This window comes from Callithrix jacchus, chromosome 7, assembly GCF_049354715.1.
Source record: "Callithrix jacchus isolate 240 chromosome 7, calJac240_pri, whole genome shotgun sequence".
Taxonomy (NCBI): Eukaryota; Metazoa; Chordata; class Mammalia; order Primates; family Cebidae; genus Callithrix; species Callithrix jacchus.
The window spans coordinates 80,377,909-80,398,448 of record NC_133508.1 but is presented as its reverse complement, the minus strand read 5'-3'; the positions used below and the strand labels follow the sequence as shown (position 1 = coordinate 80,398,448).

The 20,540-nt window shown below is 42.0% G+C and overlaps 2 protein-coding genes across 26 annotated transcripts in view; both read right to left on the bottom strand.

The window, feature by feature from the left end:
• Positions 1–20,540, bottom strand: part of ST3GAL3 (ST3 beta-galactoside alpha-2,3-sialyltransferase 3) — a 238,927-nt gene that overhangs the window by 202,185 nt on the left and 16,202 nt on the right. For 23 of the 24 annotated variants that reach the window (XR_013519985.1, XM_017974624.5, XM_017974627.5 and 20 more), the window contains exon 2: positions 4,687–4,834. The exons of the other annotated variant lie outside the window; for it this stretch is intronic. Coding sequence is in view for 19 of the 23 variants with exons in the window: in XM_017974624.5 (XP_017830113.1) it covers positions 4,687–4,804 (118 nt within the window). In the remaining 4 variants the exon portion in view is untranslated. The remainder of the gene's footprint in view (positions 1–4,686; positions 4,835–20,540) is intronic. 24 annotated transcript variants of the gene reach the window in all.
• KDM4A (lysine demethylase 4A) overlaps positions 4,687–20,540 on the bottom strand; it is a 92,188-nt gene continuing 76,334 nt past the window's right edge. Inside the window, exon 22 of one of the 2 annotated variants that reach the window (XM_078331479.1) lies at positions 4,687–4,834. In XM_078331479.1, the coding sequence (XP_078187605.1) occupies positions 4,826–4,834 (9 nt within the window). In that variant the 3' untranslated portion in view covers positions 4,687–4,825. The remainder of the gene's footprint in view (positions 4,835–20,540) is intronic. The other variant, XM_035251130.3, reaches the window with a different exon arrangement.

Below are 20,540 nucleotides of genomic sequence, written 5' to 3'. Positions count from 1 at the left end.
ACCTCGAAATCCTAGGCCTAACTGATCCTCTTCCTCAGCTTCCTGAGTAGCTAGACCACATGCCATAGAAGTGGGCACCAGCATGCTTGGATAATTTTTAAAATTTTTTTTGTAGAGACAAGGCCTTGTGATGTTACCCAGGCTCGTCTTGAACTCCTGGCCTCAACTAATCCCCCCAGCCTCAAGCAACCCTCCCTCCTCAGTCTCTCGAAGTGCTAGGATTCCAGATGTGAAACACCATACCCAGCAGAAATAGGTAAAATTTTAAATTAATAAAAATATGCAAGGCTTCCAGGAAATGGACCACTGTGAAATAAATGAGGGCTATTGCAAAGAGGCAACTACCCAACTCCTATACAAGGCACAGACCTAAACAAAGCATCAGAGCAAAGAGAAATAAGTCTTTTATCTTCATTTTGGAGCTGAAGAAACAAGCACACCCAACTCTTTCTAACTCCAGAGACTGCTGATTTGTTCATTAATTAAAATATGTATTAAAAATATATGTATCTATGTAGGTATATATATTTTTATCATACTACATGTATAATAATTCTACAGTACTTTTAAAAACAGGTTGATAACTAGACTAATCTCATACTTGAAGCTTTTCACATTAGGCATTTGACCCAAGTCTTGGCAACCTGATCAAGCCTAGGTCACATGTGTCTCTAAGCTGCCCAAGACAAAGCAGTTTGTAGCCCTCTACAATACAACTTGGAATTAATGAAAACATAAATTTTCTATCTGGAAGGAATCCTATGCTTCAACACAGCATTTCACAAAGATTGCTCTTTTAGAACTCAATATATTATAATAATTGTTTTATTTTGTTCTCACATTACAGGCTAAGAGCATAAAGATCTATGTTCATCTTATACCCAGTTTACCCAGAACAGTACATGGATCATAATAAGAACATACTGCTTACTGAATGAATAATTTAATAATAATAATAAACTCTAGCCTCAGGCCAGGTACAGTGGCTCATGCCTGTAATCCCAGCACTTTGGGAGGCTGAGGTGGGAAGATCACTTGAGCTCAGGAGTTTGAGACCAGCCTGGGCAACATGGAGAAACCCTATCTCTAAAATTTTTGAAAAATTAGCTGGACATGGTGGTGCACACCTGTAGTCCCAGCTACTTGGGAGGCTGAAGTGGAAGGGTAGCATAAGCCCAAGAGGTTGAAGCTGCAATGACCTGAGATCACACCACTGAACTCCAGAGTGAGACCCTGTGTCAAAAACAAAGAACTCTAGCCTCTTCCTCCTACCATGAAGAAATTCCAATATGTAATCTGAGTAACTTACTCATATTATAATAATTAAGAAAAAGTAATGCTAAAGACATTTATTTTTCTAGCTTGGGAATGTCCTCGACCTCCTCAGATGAAAGGCATACAAACTCTTGAATACATAGCCTCTCTGAAGCCTCAGTTTCTCTATCTGTAAAATTAGGATAATAAATAACCAATAAAAACTATGAGGATCAAATGAGATTCTGAATATAAAGACCCTGTTATAGTATGGACATAGAATATATACTCAGTAAATTACTATTTCATCTTATCACCATCAGTATTATTAAACCATAGCTTAAATTTCACAACATAACATTCATCTGGGTTGTGACGCTACTTCAGCTTGACTCTGTTACTGAGTAAAGGACTCCTCTCTAGCCAGGCATGGTGGCTCATGCCTAGAATCCTACCACTTTGGGAAGCCGAGGCGGGCAGACCACTCAAGCCCAGGAGTTTGAGACCAGCTTGGGCAACATGACTAAACCCCATCTCTTCAAAAGATACAAAAATTAGCCAGGAATACCAGTGTGAGCCTGTGGCCCCAACTACTTCACGCAGCTGAGGCAGGAGGATCACTTGAGCCTGGCAGATCGAGGCTACAATGAGCTATGACTGCACCACTGCACTCTGGCCTGGGCAACAGAGTGAGAACTTGTTTCCAAAAAAAAAAATAGAGGACTCGTCTGACTTGGTAAGCCACACAGGATGGGTCCTATTACTCTGTTCTCTGATATTACAGCACAGAAAATAATACGCTATGGTGACATAGTCTAAACAACCTATTCAAAGCCAAACATCTAAAAGGCTTAGGAGTCAGAATAACAGAAAAGCTGTAGGCCAGGCGCGGTGGCTCACGCCTGTAATCCCAGCACTTTGGGAGGCCAAGGCGGGCGGATCACGAGGTCAAGAGATTGAGAACATCCTGGCCAACATGGTGAAACTCTGTCTGTACTAAAAATACAAAAAAAATTAGCCAGGTGTGGTGGTACGTGCCTGTAGTCCCAGCTACTCGGGAGGCTGAGGCAGAATTGCTTGAAACCGGAAAATGGAAGTTGCAGTGAGCCGGGATCGCGCCATTGCACTCCAGCCTGGCAATAGAGAGAGACACTGTCTCAAAAAATAAAATAAGATAAAGAAAAGCCGTAAATACTGGTTAGTCAGCTAACAATTAATAGAAAGGACAGCAGATAACTTCTGAAGCCTACAGCCCAAGTGAATAGCACCTTGTCACCTTCAAACCTAATAAGCCTCCCTGTCTTCTTCTGATAACTTTCTCTTTCCCTCCTTTTCCTTTCACATCCCCTTCCTGACACTCTCTACTACTTCTCTGAGCCCCTTTCCTCTCTCTTTTTACCAGGCAGAATATTAAATTAAGTCTTGCCTTCACTATTTATTATATTTTCCAATAAAATAATAAACATAGGTTTTAGAGATGGGAAATCAGAATTGAATTCCAGTTCCAACAATATAACTTTGGTAAATTAAAGTGTTTCAGTTTGCCCAACTGGAAAATGCGGATAATAATGGCATCTTCACAAAACTGTAGTAAGAATTACAGTAAATGAAATTATATTTGTAAATTGTCTAGCCTAATGCCTGACACACAATGAGTTCCATAAAGTTAAATCCCTTCCCTACCGATCTAGGAAAATCTTACCTGATCCTTGGTTATGTCTTCTATAGGTCAGTAGCTCTTAGCAGAAAAGAAGACCCCTGTTCTTCACACACATTTCCATCTATATTTTTGATACAGATGGATCTACCACTACCAATACAGACAGTGAATGCCTCTAAGGACAGAATTCTGCACTTGACTGATATAAACACTCCTTATCCTGGGTAGTCTCCTAGATATTAAAAATAAGTCAGTGCAGGCCGGGCACGGTGGCTCAAGCCTGTAATCCCAGCACTTTGGGATCCACCCGAGGCGGGTTGGTCACAAGGTCAAGAGATCGAGACCATCCTGGTCAACATGGTGAAACCCCGACTCTACAAAAAATACAAAAAATTAGCTGGGCATGGTGGTGCATGCCTGTAATCCCAGCTACTCAGGAGGCTGAGGCAGGAGAATTGCCTGAACCCAGGAGGCGGAGGTTGCGGTGAGCCGAGATCGCACCATTGCACTCCAGCCTGGGTAACAAGAGCGAAACTCCATCTCAAAAAAAAAAATTTTTTTAAAGTAAGTCAGTGCAGATAAATTTAAGTATATTTTGAAACACAAGTAATTAGCGATAATTATAAGCTAAGCATTTAAAAGGCACATAAACATTCTACATAAAACTATAAATTAACGATATACCACCATATTTTAAAAACTGCCTTGAAACTGTCTCAGTAGTTTGAGCCATGGGAGAAATAAATGAGCTACTTCATTGTAACAGTTCCCATGTTAGAGTCTTAGAACAACAGCAGGCCAATTGCCAGCTGCTTCTTCCAACTCACTGCAGCTCACTTTAACCTCATACCTAGAGACTGACTCTCCTCAAGTGAGTTAGTTCTACACTGGTATCTGGTAGATGCTGGTAAAAATAAAATTACTTTAAGAAAAACACATGACTGAAGTTCAAAACAGGCCACTCTGTTCTGATTTTCTATTATTTCCCACACCAAGCTCAAATAACAGTCAGACAAAACAACCAAAAAGAAAACCACTATGATCACTGTGTGACATTTTAAGCTACAGCCAAGAAAAGAATGTGCAAAGGCTGGTGCCAATCAACATAAGCTCTTCAACTGCAAGCCTAGAAGCAAAACACAGGCCACGTCAGGTAAACAGAAACCAAATCAGTGAGATTCAGGCGAGCTGGAAGACACGATGTAACACATGAGACCAAGTGAACAAAGAGAAGAAAAAATGAGGAGTTACTGGGTAGGGAAAATAAGCCATTATTGTAGTCAGGTGCAAGTTCAATAGCTGCAAGGGCTACAAAGATTCAGTAGACAAGGTTTCTTTAGGGAAGACAAAACAGAGACGATATTATGTTGAAAATTCAAGGAAAAGGTGAAGACAAATGTTTTAAGAGCAGGTGGAAACTGACTTCAATACTAATCCCTAAGGCAATAAATGCCAAAATAGAGTAACAATATGCTACAGCAATTAGAAAGAACAAAAGCATTCAAGAACTAGAAGTATGAATACAGTTTGGGTTTTTATTGAATAGCACATTCTCACCAAGTCTGTAAAAGGAACTGAGATTTGCCATGGCATGCAGTTTTTTAAAAAACAGTTAAAAAGGCAGGCAATTTCTAAGCCTAAGTCCCAGAAATGTTCAGTTTACTCTCGCTGCCCATCTCTGAAAAATATTAGGCGCACTGCAGCCATATGAAAAACCAGTAACTGACCTGCAACAGGCTTCTCCTGGGGTGAGCTAGAGTGACTATACTTACTGGAGTCCTCCTCCCACTGGAGTAGGTGTAGCTTCCACGCAGAATAATACAAAAATCCCAGTACCAGAAAGAGGCAGAGGGCTAGCAGCAGATTGCGCACAAATACCAAGAGTCCCATCTTCACATGATTTACGATTTCCTACATGACCTAAAAGAGAAAAAGTTTAGTTCTTAAAAAACAAAGCACTCATCTTACTGATATACTCTCTCTTAAAGTATCTATACAGAGAATTTCCAAGTGAAGAACAACTTAGTTATTAATTTTATATCATAACATCTTCTAATCTGCTCATCCCCATCTCAAGAAACGGCTTCATCATCAACCAGTGCCAAGCCAGAAAGCAGCTGTCACCCTTGCTTCCCCACCCCAACCACCGACATCCAGTCCCTGACTAGTTCTAGCAATTCTAGCCTCCCAGATCATAACCCCTTCCCATGATCACTACCCTAGTTTGTGCTATCACAGCATTCCTACAAACACGTTTCCCTGCCTCCAAATTTATACTCTGCAAATCCATTTCCACATGTCACAAGAAGTCTTTTAGTAACACAAAATCTGACAATATCCTTGCTTAAACCCATTGTATTCATCTTCTGCTGCTGTTGCAAAGTGTCACAAACTCAGCACATTAAAATGACACAAAATTATCTCAGAGTTCTGAAGGGCAAAATCTGGGTATGGCGAGGCTCAGCTCGGTCCTTTGCTTAGTCTCACAAGGCCAAAACCAAGGTGTTGGTAGGGCTGTGTTCCTTTCTGGAGGTCCTGGAGAATCCACTTCCAAGCTCACTCAGGCTGTTGGCTGAATTCAGTTAGTGTAGCTGTAGGGCCAAGGCCCCCGTTTCCTGGCAGGTTATCCACCAGAGGCCAGCCTTCACTCCTGCAGTCCTTTCCACACTTTCCATGGGGTCCCCTTCAGCCTCTCTCACTCTTTGAATCTCTCCAAATTCCCCCTCCACCATAACTTCCTTCTCTTCCAGCTGGAGAAACTCCTTTGCTTTTTGGGGCCCATGTGACTATATTGGGCCCACCTTAATAATCCAGGATAACCTCCCTATTTGAAGGTCTATAACCTTCATTTTATCTGTGAAGTCCTTTGTGCCATGCCGAGTAACAAATTCATTGGTTCCAGGGATTAGGGTGTGGAAATTTTTAAAGGGCCATTCTGCCTAACACATCTTTCATTCAATTCTCAACTCCTCTGAATAAAGTAGAAACTTCTGACTGAGCCTCAAGTTACTCTCCAATCCATCTCTTGCTTCTCTCAACCTAATTTGTGTCCTACACTCTAGTCACTGTACTTTCTATTGACTGAAAGTTGCTTTGTTGTTTCTATCCTCAAGGCCTGTATGGAATTCACCTACCCTGCTGTTGTACCTGCTGTACATCCTTTAATGTAAAAGGATGTATAGCTGGTATACTCAAATATAAAATTTAACACTAGCCAAGAAGACTGTCCTGGGTCAGGTGCCCCACTAACCCTAATCATATATCCCAATCACAAAATGACCTAAGGGGAAAAAAATGGCCAGACACAGTGGCTCACGTCTGTCGTCCCAGCACTTTGGGAGGCCAAGGTGGGTGGACCAAGAGGTCAGGAGATTGAGACCATCCTGGCCAACATGGTGAAACCCCATCTCTACTAAAATTACAAAAATTAGCTGGGAGCGGTGGCACACACCTGTAGTCCCAGCTACTCAGGAGGCTGAGGCAGGAGAATCACTTGAACCCGGGAGGCAGAGGTTGCAGTGAGCTGAGACTGCACCATTGCACTCCAACCTGGCAACAGAGCAAGATTCTATCTCAAAAAAAAATTATATATAAATATTAAAATGGTGTTATAAAACATTATAATTTACAGATAATATAATTGTCCACCTAGAAAAGCCAAGAGAAGATACTAAAAAATCATTAGAATAGGAAGTTCAATAAAGTAGGTGATTATGATTATAAGATTAATTTACAAAAATAAACACATTCTTAAAAACCATACGAGCAATAACCAGTTAGAAAATGTAAGGTGAGCCAGGTACAGTGGCTCACGCCTGTAATCCTAGAACTTTGATAGGCTGAGGCAGGAGAATTGTTTGAGCCCTGGAGTTTGAGACCAGCCTAGGCAACATGGTGAGACCCTATCTCTACAAAAAGAAAGATTAAAAAATTAGCCAGGCCTAGTAGTGTGCCCCTGTGGTCCCAGTTACTCAGGAGGCTGAGGCAGGAGGACTGCTTAAGTCTGGGAGGTCGAGGCTACAGTGAGTTGTGAGTGCACCACTGCACTCGAGCCTGGGTGAGAGAGCAAGACTCTATCTCAAAAAAAGAAGAAGAAGAAGAAAGGAAAAAAGGGAGGGAAGGAGGGAAGGAAACATAAAGTAAAAAAATTCCATTCATGATGGCAACAAAATCTATAAAATAACTAAAAACAAACTTAGCTAGAAATGGGCAAGACTTTCACTAAAGAACATAAAATATATGAGTAAATAGAGACAAAAGAGGTTCTTAAGTGAGACGATTCAATTGGAAATAAGTCAGTTTTCCTGAAATGTGAGCTTTCTATCAATTCAGTTTCATTCCAGTCAAAATCTATGAATTTTCTGAACTTGAATCTAAAGATAACCTAAAGAGTTCATGCCCAAGAACAGCCAAGAAATTTCTTAAAATGAAAAATAATGGGATGAGAATCTGCCTTGCCAGATATCGAACCAACTCAGAGCTGTAATTACTAAGATAGATAGGTACTGGCACAGGAAAAAACAGATGGGTCAATGGAAGAGAACAGAGTCTAGAAACAGGTTCTTTCAAATAGAGAGATACATATACACACTTACATGAATGAGTTTACTTTCTATATATATATAAATGTACTTAATTTAGTCTATGCTAAGCATGTAAATATAAAAATGGGAGAAAGGCCTGACTAGCTATACAGCTGTTAGCATGCTTACCTCTAGGGAATAAAATGGGATGATGATAAGCAGATGGGACTGGGAGGACTTTTACTTTTCCCTTTGTACACTTCTGTAAGCAGGGTTTAAAGGAACCAACAAGGGATCAAGAAGCATCCAGGGACTAGCAACAGCAAAAAGCTATTTCTACCCTTCAACCCGAAAGGGCAAGAGCTGGCTGGAGAAGAGAGGCCACCCTACAGGAGCAGTGATCACAGACAATGAACACAGCTGCTACCAGAACCATGGCAAGGGGTAAGGGATAAAACACAGTCTGACTCCTCCTACCACTGGCCCTCAGATCTCCTGTCAGGACCTTTTATCAGCTGTTCCCAGCTAGAAGTCAGAAGGCAAGGAAGCCGAGATGATGCAGGTAACAGAGACCAGCAGCCAGTACACAGAAGAAAAGAAGGTGAATAAAGGATCTGTGAGGGCAGGCGAATAACAGTACAGAATATGATGTACTAGTTGGAAAGAATGAGGCATATCTGCATGTACTAACAGGGAAGTGTGTCTAGGACATATTGCTAAGTGAAAAAAATCTAGCTGTAGAATAGTGTGTATGTATATGGCCCCATACTGGCAACAACAAACAAAAATAATATTTAAAAATTAAGATTAATGGTCAGATGCCATGACTCATGCTGTAATCCCAGCACTTTGGGAGGCTAAGGCTGGTGGATCACTTGAGCCCAGGAATTCGAGCCCAGCCTGGGCAACACAGTAGGACCCTGTCTCTACAAAAACATTATTTTTTAATTAGTCAGGCATGGTGGTATGTGCCTGTAGCCCAACTAATTGGGATGCTAAGGCAGGAGGATTTCTTGAGCCCCGGAGGTTGAGGCTGCAGTGAGCCAAAGCTGCACCACTGTACTCCAGCCCAGGTGACAGAGTAAGACACCATCTCAAAGAAAAAAAAAAAATTAAGACTAAGTATCAAGTACATACATAAAAGAATATGCACCAAACTACTAACAATAATTATCTCTGAAAAGTGGGTTCAGATGGAATATGTTAACAAGGTATTTATTTATCCATATACTTATTTTTAATTTTTGTATTTATGAAAGTAAATATATAAAATTTTCAAAGTGAAATAGAAATCAGACACTTGATGGCTAGGCATGGTAATCCTAGCACTTTAAGAGGCCAGGAATTTGAGACTAGCCTGGGCAACATAGTAAGATCCTGTCTCCAGAAAAAATTTAAAAATCAACCTGGCATGGTGGCATGGGCCTATAGTCCCAGCTACTTGGGAGGTTGAGGTAGTAGGATCACTTGAACCCACAAGTTTGAGGTTACAGTGAGCCATGATCACACCACTGCACACCAGCCTGGACAACAGAGCAAGACTCTGTCTCAAAAGAAAAAAAAAAAAAGAAATCAGAAACTTGTATTTCTTTTTTTTTTTTTTTGAGACAGAGTTTCGCTGGTGTTACCCAGACTGGAGTGCAATGGCATGATCTCGGCTCACCACAACCTTCGCCTCCTGGGTTCAAGCAATTTTCCTGCCTCAGCCTCCTGAGTAGCTGGGACTATAGGCGCGCACCACCATGCCCAGCTAATTTTTGTATTTTTAGTAGAGACGGGGTTTCACTTTGTTGACCAGGATGGTCTTGATCTATTGACCTCATGATCCACCCGCCTCGGCCTCCCAAAGTGCTGGGATCATAGGCGTGAGCCACCGCGCCCGGCGCCCGAAACTTGTATTTCTAAAAGCACGAAGAACTATATATCTTGTCCAAACTTCCCACTGAAAACAACTAAAACCGTAAGTTGTAAGTAGCCTGCCCACAAAAGGCAAGTGAAGCAGTTCTTAAAAAGATTTTTCCTTTCTTTTAGAAGGGGGCAGAAGTGGCTGGCACCACCCGTTTCCTTCTTTCTGTGCTGAATGCAGATGTGATGCTGAATTGCCACAGCCATACACTGACCATAGCCCAAGGCTTTGGCAGACATACAACAGTCAGTGAGTCAACAGATGTACCCATTCTTTCAACAAATACGACAGTGAGAGGGCTGAAATTAATCACCTATTTTATTTTATTATATTCCATTAGGGAAAACAATCTTCAAATTCCAAGAGTAGAACAAACCCCAAGGAAGAAACTAATTTCCACAAAGTAGACAACATACAAAAGAGCAAAAAAGAGCTTAAAAGAAGCCAAAGCCTCCAAGACAAGGAAAACAGTATCCCAAGATCCTGTGAGAGATATAATTTCAAACTCACCACTAGGACAAGAGTCTGACACATTCTACAAATGAGGCTGTGGGGTAAAAACAGGCTCTTTCATACATTACTGGTGGCAGAAAAGATTTGAAAATATCTAACAAAATTATACATGCTTTTAACCCTCTAATCCAATAGTCTCACTTCTAAGAAACTATCCTAAAGCTACACTGACAAAAATATAAAATGTCTTATGTGCATGGCCACTTAACAGTGACACTATTTGTAACATAACAGAATAAAACTCAATGTACTCCAAATCTCCTTCAACAAGGGTTGAATAAACTATGGTACATCCACAAAATAGGTATTATGCACCCATAAAAGGAAATGAGCTCCCTCTATCCCTTCCTTTCTAAATAATTTAATCTAAAAACCAATAGACTTTAGGGAGAGTCATACATGACTGGGGTGAAAGGGGAGTGAGAGGCATTAGTCCATGTGAGGGGTCTAGGGTATGGCAACAGGTGATTTGGGATTGACCAGATAAGTAAATATATTGCAGCTAATGGGAACAAGATTTCCCAACGACGGAGAAGAAAGTTACAAATAAGGAAAGGGAAAACTAGAATCTATCTTTTGACTTGTATTGGAATTGGAGGTACTCATTGGAAAAAATGTTTTTGTTGTTATTGTTTTTGAGACAGAGTTTTGCTCTTGTTGCCCAGACTGGAATGCAGTGGCATGATCTCAGCTCATTGCAACCTCCACCTCCTGGGTTCAAGTGATTCTCCTGCCTCAGCCTCCTGAGTAGCTGGGATTACAGGTACATACCACTATGCCAGCTAATTTTTTGTATTTTTAGTAGAGACAGGGTTTCATCATGTTGTCCAGGCTGGTCTCGAACTCCTGACCTCGGGTGATCCATCCACCTTGGTCTCCCAAAGAGCCAAATGTTTTTTGTTTTTTTATTTTTTTGAGATGGAGTTTCGCTCTTGTTGCCCAGGCTGGAGTGCAATGGCACGATCTCAGCTCATCACAACCTACGCTCCCAGGTTCAAGCAATTCTCCTGCCTCAGCCTCCCCAGTAGCTGGAATTACAGACATGTGCCACAATGCCTGGCTAATTTTGTATTTTTAGTAGGAATGGGGTTTCTCCATGTTGGTCAGGCTGGTCTAGAACTCCCAATCTCAGGTGATCCACCCACCTTGGCCTCCCAAAGTGCTGGGATTACAGGCATGAGCTACCATGACCAGCCTCAAAAATGTTTTTTAATATATAACAAGGCATAGCTGTAATCCCAGCACTTTGGGAAGCCAAGACAGAAGGATCACTTGAGCCCAAGGGTTTGAGACCAGCCTAGGCAATATAGTCTCTACAAAAAATTGTCTCTATAGCTGGGCGTGACAGCAAACACCTGTAATCCCAGCTACTTGGGAGGCTGAGGCAGGAGAATGGCTTGAACTGGGGAGGCAGAGGTTGCAGTGAGCCAAGATCATGCCACTGCACTCCACCCTGGGTGACAGAGCAAGACTCTGTCTCAAAAAAAAAAATAATAATACATATATATACACATATATATGTGTGTGTGTGCGTGTATATATACATACATGTATGTGTGTATGTGTGTGTATATATATATAAAGATATAAAAATAAATATAGTGCAGATAGTATGTGTACATTTGTGTGTATACACACATGTAATTTTTTTTTTACATTGAGACTGTCTCAAAAAAGAGAAAAAAAATTGTCTCTATAAAACATTTAAAAATTAGCTGGGCATGGTGGTAGATGCCTGTGGTCCCAGCTACTCAAGGGTCTGAGGTTGGGGGTGCACTTGAGCCTAGGAAGTGAAGGCTGCAGTGAAGTAAGATAATGCCACTGCACTCCAGCCTGGGCAACAAAGAGAGACCCTGTCTCAAAAATAATAATAATAGGGCCAGGCACAGTGGCTCATACCTGTAATCCTAACACTTTGGGAGGCCGAGGCAGGTGGATCACAAGGTCAAGAGATCGAGACCATCCTGACCAACATGGTAAAACCCTGTGTCTACTAAAAATACAAAAACTAGCTGGGTGTGGTGGTGTGCATCTGTAGCCCCAGCTACTATGGAGGCTGAGGCAGGAGAATCACTTGAACCCGGAGACAGAGACTGCAGTGAGCCGAGATTGTGCCACTGCACTCCAGCCTGGCGACAGAGCGAGACTCTGTCTCAAATAATAATAATACATAAATATATATGTGTGTGTATGTGCATGTATATATGCACATGTCTGTGTCTGTATATATAGATATTAAAAAATATTGTGCAGTGTGTACATTTGTGTGTATACACAAATATAACTTTTTTTTTTTAAACAGTTTTTGTCATTCAGACCAGAGTGCAGTGGCATGATCATATCTCACTGCAGCCACAAGCTCCTGGGCTCAAGTGATCCTCCCATCTCAGCTTCCCAAGCAGTCAGGGCCATAGGCACATGTCACTAGTCACCACACCCAGCTACTAAAAGTTTTTAAATTTGTTGTAGAGACAGGGTCTTGCAATGTGGCCCAGGCTGGACTCAAATGATCCTCCTGCCTTGGCCTCCCAAGGTTCTGGGATTACAGGCATGAGCCACTGTGCCCACCACCCCAACACATATATTCTTTAGCTCTTCCCATAGAAAGAGCCTGGCAGCGGTCATATCCCAACAGCATGAAGCACATCTAGTACCTAGATCTTGGTTTTTAAACACTATTCTCCACTAATAAGAAGCAGGGTACAGTCATAAAAAAGAATGAATTCAGGTCCTTTGCAGCAACACAGATGCTGCTGAAGGCCATTATCCTAAGCAAATTAACATAGGAAGAGAAAACCAAATGCCATTATGTTTTTACTTATAAGTGGCAGCTAAACACTAGGTACTTTATGGGCATACAGACGGCAATAACAGACACTGGAGACTACTAGATGGGGATAAGGGGTAAAGGTGCAAGGGCTGAAAAACGAACTGTTGGGTACCAAGCTCAGTACATGAGTGACAGGATCAATCATACTCCAAACCTCAGCATCACACAATATACCCATGTAACAAACCTGAACATGGACTCACCAAATTGAAAAAGGCACTTAATATTCAAGAGGAGGAATGGGTTTTTGGGGAAAACAAACAAACAAACAAACAACAAACACCCGAGACACCTAAAACCCAAAACAATGTGAAGTTTGGGGAAGGGATGAGACTAAAGAGAGCATAAACAATTTTTCCAAGTTATGTCTGAAGCAAAAAGAAAAGATGAGGAATGGGTTTAGTTTCATCTCTGATACAGCACTTCTTGTTAAAATTGATGGCTTTTTCTGCAGGCATCTGCCTTCTGAATGCTGGTCCCACTCAGCCATCAGCTTCACTTTTTACCAAGTTAATTCCTACTGATTCTTCAGATCAGTTAATCACTGGTATGCTGCCCCTTCCCAGTCAAGAATCTTTTATTACCCTATTATAGAATCACATTTCTTTCCTTAGTACACTTCTCTCACTTGAGAACTGCCCCCATTAATGTTATTACTTGATTAATATCGACCTCCCTTTTCTCCTTCCAGGGCCGAAACTATGTCTGGTTTTGCTCATCATCTTATAGCATACAGCAGGACTTCAATAAACAATTGTTAAAAGAAAAAAAAAAAAGGAAGCAGGACTCCTTGGAAGAATGGCAGACTCCAAGGCTGAGGTAGAGAAGTCATAAGATAAGGCTGGGCCGCCCTGTCCCTGAAAGTAGTAAAACACTCAGAGTGAGGACAGGTCAAAAGGAAAAAAGAACCAGCCTGAGGAGCTCCTACTGGTCTGATTTGGAGCAATTCAGCACCAAATTGATATTAACAGATTATAATCTATTAAATAAGAATCTAATAAACAAAGAGAGGAGAAAGCTCTCTCTTAGAGTGAAATGTCAGCTGATGAAGTAGAAGGAATCATGTAATCAGAGAATCACCATCTAGCAACCATTATAGTAATAATTCACCTAAGAAACCTCAATGGATGCTAAAATTACTATGTAAATGTTTTACAAAAATATGGGATATAGGGCCAAACACAGCAGCTCAAGCCTGTAATCTCAGCACTTTGGGAGGCCGAAGCAGGCGGATCACTTGAGGTCAGGAGTTTGAGACCAGCCTGGCCAACATGGTGAAACCCCATCTCTACAAAAATTAGCCAGGCGTGGTGGCACATACCTATAATCTCAGCTACTTGGGTGGCTGAGGCATGAGAACTGCTTGAACTCCAGCCTGGGCAAAGAACAAGATTCTGTCTCAAAAAAATAAAAAGAAATGGGATACAGGCCAGGCACAGTAGCCCATGTCTGTTAATACTAGCACTTTGGGAGGCCAAGGTAGGAGGATCACATGAGGCCAAGAGTTTAAGACCAGCCTGGGCAACCTAACAAAATTCCATCTCTACAAAAACTTTTAAGATTAGCTGGGCGTGGTGCCATGTGCCTGTAGTCCCAGTCACTTGGGAGGCTGAGAATGAAAGACTGCTTGTGCCCAGGAGTTAGAGGTTGCAATGAGCTACGATCATGCCACTGCACTCCAGCCTCAGTGACAGAGCAAGACCCTGTCTCTTCTAAATAAATAAATAAGAAATAAGATATAAAATAGTTTTAAACTATTTCCTTACTAAATATAGAGAGAGGGGAACAGAGTAACTTTGCAATTGAGAAATCTGACAGATATCACAATAAGCTAGCTGAAGGGGATATATGGGAGTTGTCTGTAATATTGCCACAACTTTTTGTTGGCTCACTACAACCTCCACCTCCCACTACAACCTCCGCCTCCCTGATTCTCCTGCCTCAGCCTCCTGAGTAGCTGGGACTACTTTTTGTAAATGAGAAATTATTTCAAAATGAAAAGTTAAAAAGGGAAAAGAATTTTAAACTAAATGTTCAAATAAATATCTAAATGAGAGTTTATGCAGCCACTTAAAATGGCTGCATTAACTTTAAAACATTATAAAAAATTTTTAATGATAGAGGAAAATGCTTTTGGTATGATATTAAATGAGAAAAATAAAATGAGGCTGGGTGCAGTGCCTCACACCTGTAATCTCAGCACTTTGGGAAGCCAAGGTGGGCATATCACTTGCACCTAGGAGTTCGAGACTAGCCTGGGCAACATGGCAAAACCCTGTCTCTACAAAAAAATACAAAGATTAGCTAGGCATGGTGTTACATGCCTGTAGTCCCAGCAACTCAGTAGGCTGAGGTGGAAGGATCACTTAAAACTGAGAAGTTGAGGCTGTATTGAACTGAGACCATGCCACTACACTCCAGCCTGGGTGACAGAGTAAGACCCTGTCTCAAAAAAATTAATTAATTAATTTAACTAAATAAGAGTATCAGGTACTCAATCATGAGAGACAGAAAAAGATAAATAAAAAATAAAAATGCTAGAAGTAGATTAAGACAGAGAATTCTAGCTGTGGGTTTGCACTTGGCCTCCCTGTATGGTTAGAAAAAAGCATGCAGGCTGGGTGCAGTGGCTCATGACTGTAATGCCAGCACTCTGAGAGGCCAAGGTGGGTGGATCACCTGAGGTCAGGAGTTCAAGACCAGTCTGACCAACATGGTGAAACCTCGTCTCCACTAAAAATACAAAATTAGCTGGGCATGATGTCTCATGCATATAATCCCAGCTACTCAGGAGGCTGAGGCAGGAGAATCAGGGAGGTGGAGGTTGTAGTGGGAGGCAGAGGTTGTAGTGAGCCAAGACAGTGCCAATGCACTACAGCCTGAGCAACGAGATTGAATCTCTGTCTCAAAAAAAAAGAAAAGAAAAAGCATGCAGGTAAAGAGTTGCAGATGCTCCCCCAGAATGTAGACGGAGCACAGCAATCTGGACTCATCTCCTCCACATATGCGCATCTTATCTCAGAGCAGGAGGTGGCTCTCTTCTGTCCAAAGCTAACAGAACAAACACTGTGTGCTAGAGATCACATAAGGCAGAGAGGACACTGCAACACAGAAACTCAGGCCCCATCTTAGAGGACTTCCGACTCCTCTGTTCTCATTCTTCAACTCTCTGTGATCTGCTCTGGCTTTTAATCTAATGTCACTGTGGTAAATGCATTTCCTACTGACCTCCTTTTTTTTTTTTTGAGATGAGTCTCACTGTGTCACCAGGCTAGAGTGCAGTGGCATGATCTCAGCTCACTACAACCTCTGCCTCCTGGGTTCAAGCGATTCTCCTGCCTTAGCTTCCCGAGGAGCTGGGACTACAGGTGTGCAACACCACACCCGGCTAATTTTTTTTTGTATTTTTAGTAGAGACAGGTTTCACCATGTTGCCCAGGCTGATCTTGATCTGAACCTCCCAATCCACCTGCCTCGGCCTCCCCAAGTGTTGGACTATAGGCATGAGTCACCACGCTCGGCCCCTACTGACCTCTTAAGTGCCAAATCCACTGGACACTTTACAGTCCTCTTGCAATCTGACCTTTATACAGCCCCTGAAACTGTGAAGTGGTAAGAGCCTCTCTGCCTTCCTTGCCACTCGCTAAGTTTTAGGACTGTGTTCAAGTCTTAGCTCTTTAGGAAGCTTTCCTTAATCACAGCCCTACACTATGACTGTGCTCCGTAACATCTCAAGCTCACCTCTAACATAGCATTTAGAAAACATCTTGTTTCTTTTTCTGTCTCTGCAGATAATTAGCATACAATTTAAACGAAGAACCTATAACTTAGGTCTGTGAAATCACTAGCATTTATCAGCATAGTGCCTCAAACATAGTAACACCAACGAAGAGTTTGTTTAAAAATAAAATAGCCTGTAATCCCAGCACTTTAAAGAGGCCGAGTCAGACAGACGGCATAAGCTCAGGAGTTTGAGACCAGCCTGGGCAACATGGCAAAACCCTGTATATACCAAAAAAAAAAAAAAAGAAAGAAATTAAAATAGCCAGGTGTGGTGGCGAAGGTCTGTAGTCCTAGCTACTCATGGGGCTGAAGTGGGAGGATCACGTGAGCCTGGGAGGCAGCTGCTGCAGTGAGCTGAGATTGCACCACTGCAATCCAGACTGGGAAACAGAGACCTTTTGAGACTTTATCACAAAACAAACAAATAAATAAATAAAATATATTTCCAATTATATCCCCCAACTCTAGACACAATATAATTTGTACACATTCCAAAATAACACATGCTAAAGGTATAATTTGAGTGCACATATATATATATGTACACACACAACAATTTTAAATACAGAGAGCAGCTCCGGGCACCGTCTTAGGCTTTTTTACTTTCTCATTCTGCAGATATCCCCAAAGCAATGTCATCCTTTTCTTTGACTTCATTTACCATCACTATGCTGACTCTGTCTGAGTCCATTTGCTTTGCTATAAAGAAATACCTGAGGCCAGGCACGGTAGCGCATGCCTGTAATCCCAGCACTTTGGGAGGCTGAGGCAGGTGGATCACCTGAGGTCAGGAGTTGGAGACCAGCCTGGCCAACATGGCAAAACCCCGTCTCTACTAAAAATACAAAAATTAGCCAGGCATGGTGGTGCGTGCCTGTAGTCCCAGCTACTCGGGAGGCTGAGGCAGGAGAATTGCTTGAACCCAGGAGGCAGAGGTTGCGGTGAGCCGAGATCATGCCATTGCACTCCAGTCTGGGTAACGACAGCGAAACTCCATCTCAAAAAAAAAAAAAAAAGAGTTTATTTGGCTCACAATTCTATAGGCTGCATAAGAAGCAAGGCACCAGCATCTGCTTCTGATGAGGGCTTCAGGGTACTTCCACTCATGGCAGAGGGGAAGGGGAGCAGATATCACATGTCAATAGAGGAGGGAAGGCCAGGCGCAATGGCTCACACCTGTAATCCCAGCATTTTGGGAGGCTGAGGCAGGTGGATCACCTGAAGTCAGGAGTTTGAGCCAGCCTGGCCAACATGGTGAAACCCATCTCTACTAAAAATACAAAAATTAGCCGGGTGTGGTAGCACACGCCTGTAATCCCAGCTACTCAGGAGGCTGAGGCAGGAGATTCGCTTAAATCTGGGAGGCGGAGGTTACAGTGAGCCCAGATTGTGCCACTGCACTCCAGGCTGGGTGAAAGAGCAAGATTCTGTCTCAAAAAAAAGAACAAAGAAAAAGAGAGGAGGGAAGAGAGAGGGGAGGGTTGCCACCCTCTTTTAAATCATCGGCTCTGAGGGAGAAGTCACTCATTACGCAGGGACGGTACCAAGGAGTTCATGAGGAATCTGCTCCCATGACCCAAAGACCTCCCACCAGGCTCTACCTCCAACACTGGGGATCAAACTTCAACACAAAATTTGGAGACAACAAATATCCAAACTATGTCACTATCCCAAATTTTACATTTCCAACCTAGATATCCCTTCTGAGTTCCAAGTCCAAGTATGTAACTTTTCGCTCTACCTCATCATCTAGATGTTTCACCCTGAGAAACTTCCTCCAGCATTCACTACCTCGATCAAAGTCAACTCTTTCACAGACGCTTCTGTAAGAAACTTGGAAATCAGCCTTGACACTAGACTCCTCACTCTCATCCTGCACATATAATCAATCAAGTCCTCAAATTTTATCTCTTAAATACTTCCTGAAGCCACACATCCCTCCCTCTTCACTGTCACCATCCTAATTCAGGTCACCATAACCTTTTGCATGGACTACTACTACACTAGCCTAGTAAGCCTCCTACATCCCTTCTTGCCCCTGCCCAATTCATTCTCCACACAGCAGCCAATGTGATAGGCTTATTTCACTCCCAGGCTTAAACTTCATAAATTTCCCATTACCTTTAGGGTAAAGTCCCAGGCTCCTTAACAAAGCCTAGACATCTGGCCCCTTCCCACATCTCTTGCTACCTCATCTCTTTATGAGCCTGCAACATGGAGCTTCTCTTAGTGTTTTCAAATTATCATGCCCTTCCCATGTCAGGCTGAAGCCCCTCCTGACCCCACCACTTCATCAAACCAGCTCTTACTTATCTTTTAAGTCAGCTGAAAGCTTAATTCTGCAGGGAAGCATTACCTGTCTCCACGCTTCAGGTTAGGTCTCCTTGTCATGTACTGCACCTATATATCCCTATCCCATTACATGGTACACTTATAATTATGTAAGTATTTACAATAATTTAATATTTATATTCTAGCTGATCCAGGCAGGGAACACATCTATTTCTTTTTCTTTTTTTTCTTTTTTTTGAGACAGAGTCTTGCTCTGTCACCCAGGCTGGAGTACAGTGGCACAATCTCAGCTTACTGCAGCCTCCGCATCCTGGGTTCCAGCAATTCTCCTGCCTCAGCCTCCCAAGTAGCTGGGATTACAGGAGCACACAACCACACCCGGCTAATTTTTGTATTTTTAGTAGACAGGGTTTCACCATATTGACCAGGCTGGTCTTGAACTCCTGACCTCAGGTGAACCACCCACCTCAACCTCCCAAAGTGCTGGGATTACAGGCATCGGCCACCACACCTGGCCAGAACGTGTCTATTTTGTTCACCATTTTATCCCTGGTAGGTGCTCAAAAACTGTCTGTTGACTAACTGATTATTCAATCAGTTACAGCATGCTTGAAAAGAAATACATAAGGGGGCCAGGCACGGTGGCTCACGCCTGTAAGCCCAGCACTTTGGGAGGCCAAGACAGGTGAATCATCTTAAGTACGGAGTTCAAGACCAGCCTGACCAACATGGTGAAACCCTGTCTCTACTAAAAAATTCAAAATTAGCCACGCATAGTGGTACATGCCTATAATCCCAGCGACTCAGGAGACTGAGGCAGGAGAATTGCTTGAACCTGAGAGGTGAAGGCTGTGGTGAGTCAAGGTGATACCATCGTACTCCAGCCTGGACAAGAGTGAAACTCCATCTCAAAACAACAACAACAACAAAAAGAAATACACAAGGTATAGAAAGGAAAATGGCATAAAAATCTGAACTCACCAAAACAAACTGCACCAAACTTGCTGTTCCTAAAACCTCCCACAGTATAGTTATTTTCTGAAATATACCTACATTTTTAGGTTAGTCTAAAATGTCAGAATTCTGATGATCTTCAAATATCAGCCATAATGGATATGAACTCAATTATGGCAAAATAATGCAGAGCAAAAACACCACAGAGTATTCCCAGAGCATGTCTCCCGCAAATATTTTTTTCGCTAAGATGACTAGAAGTTATTACATAGTATTTATTACTCAGCTTTCCAAACCACTTACTGAAAAAGCTTACAAATGTTTTGGAAATGTTTTTGCTGAATGCACCCCTGCTATTCAGACAATATGCATGACCAAGGAGATTTAAGTAGCTAATTAACATGCAATCTATGAAATCATTATATTCAGAAGAGTTGTGCACTTTCTAATCACAAGTAACTGTGAGGGATAAAATAATATTGCTATATTCATACAGCGTTTACTGTGGATCAGCCACAGTTCTAAGTTTTCTAGGAATTAACTAACCAAATGTTAACAGTTCTGGGAAGTTATTCCCATTTTATAGAGAAGAAACTGAGGCACAAAGACCTGAAGACCTTGTCGAAAATCACAGTGCTTATAAGTGGCAGAGCCAAGATGCAAATCTAGGTGCTCTGGCTTCAGTCATATACTATACTCTTCTCTAAATAACAAGAAAAGTTACATTAGAATAATAATAAAAAGGATGCAGCCATAAAAAAGGAGGAGTTCGTGTCCTTTGCAGGGACATGGATGAAGCTGGAAACCATCATTCTCAGCAAACGA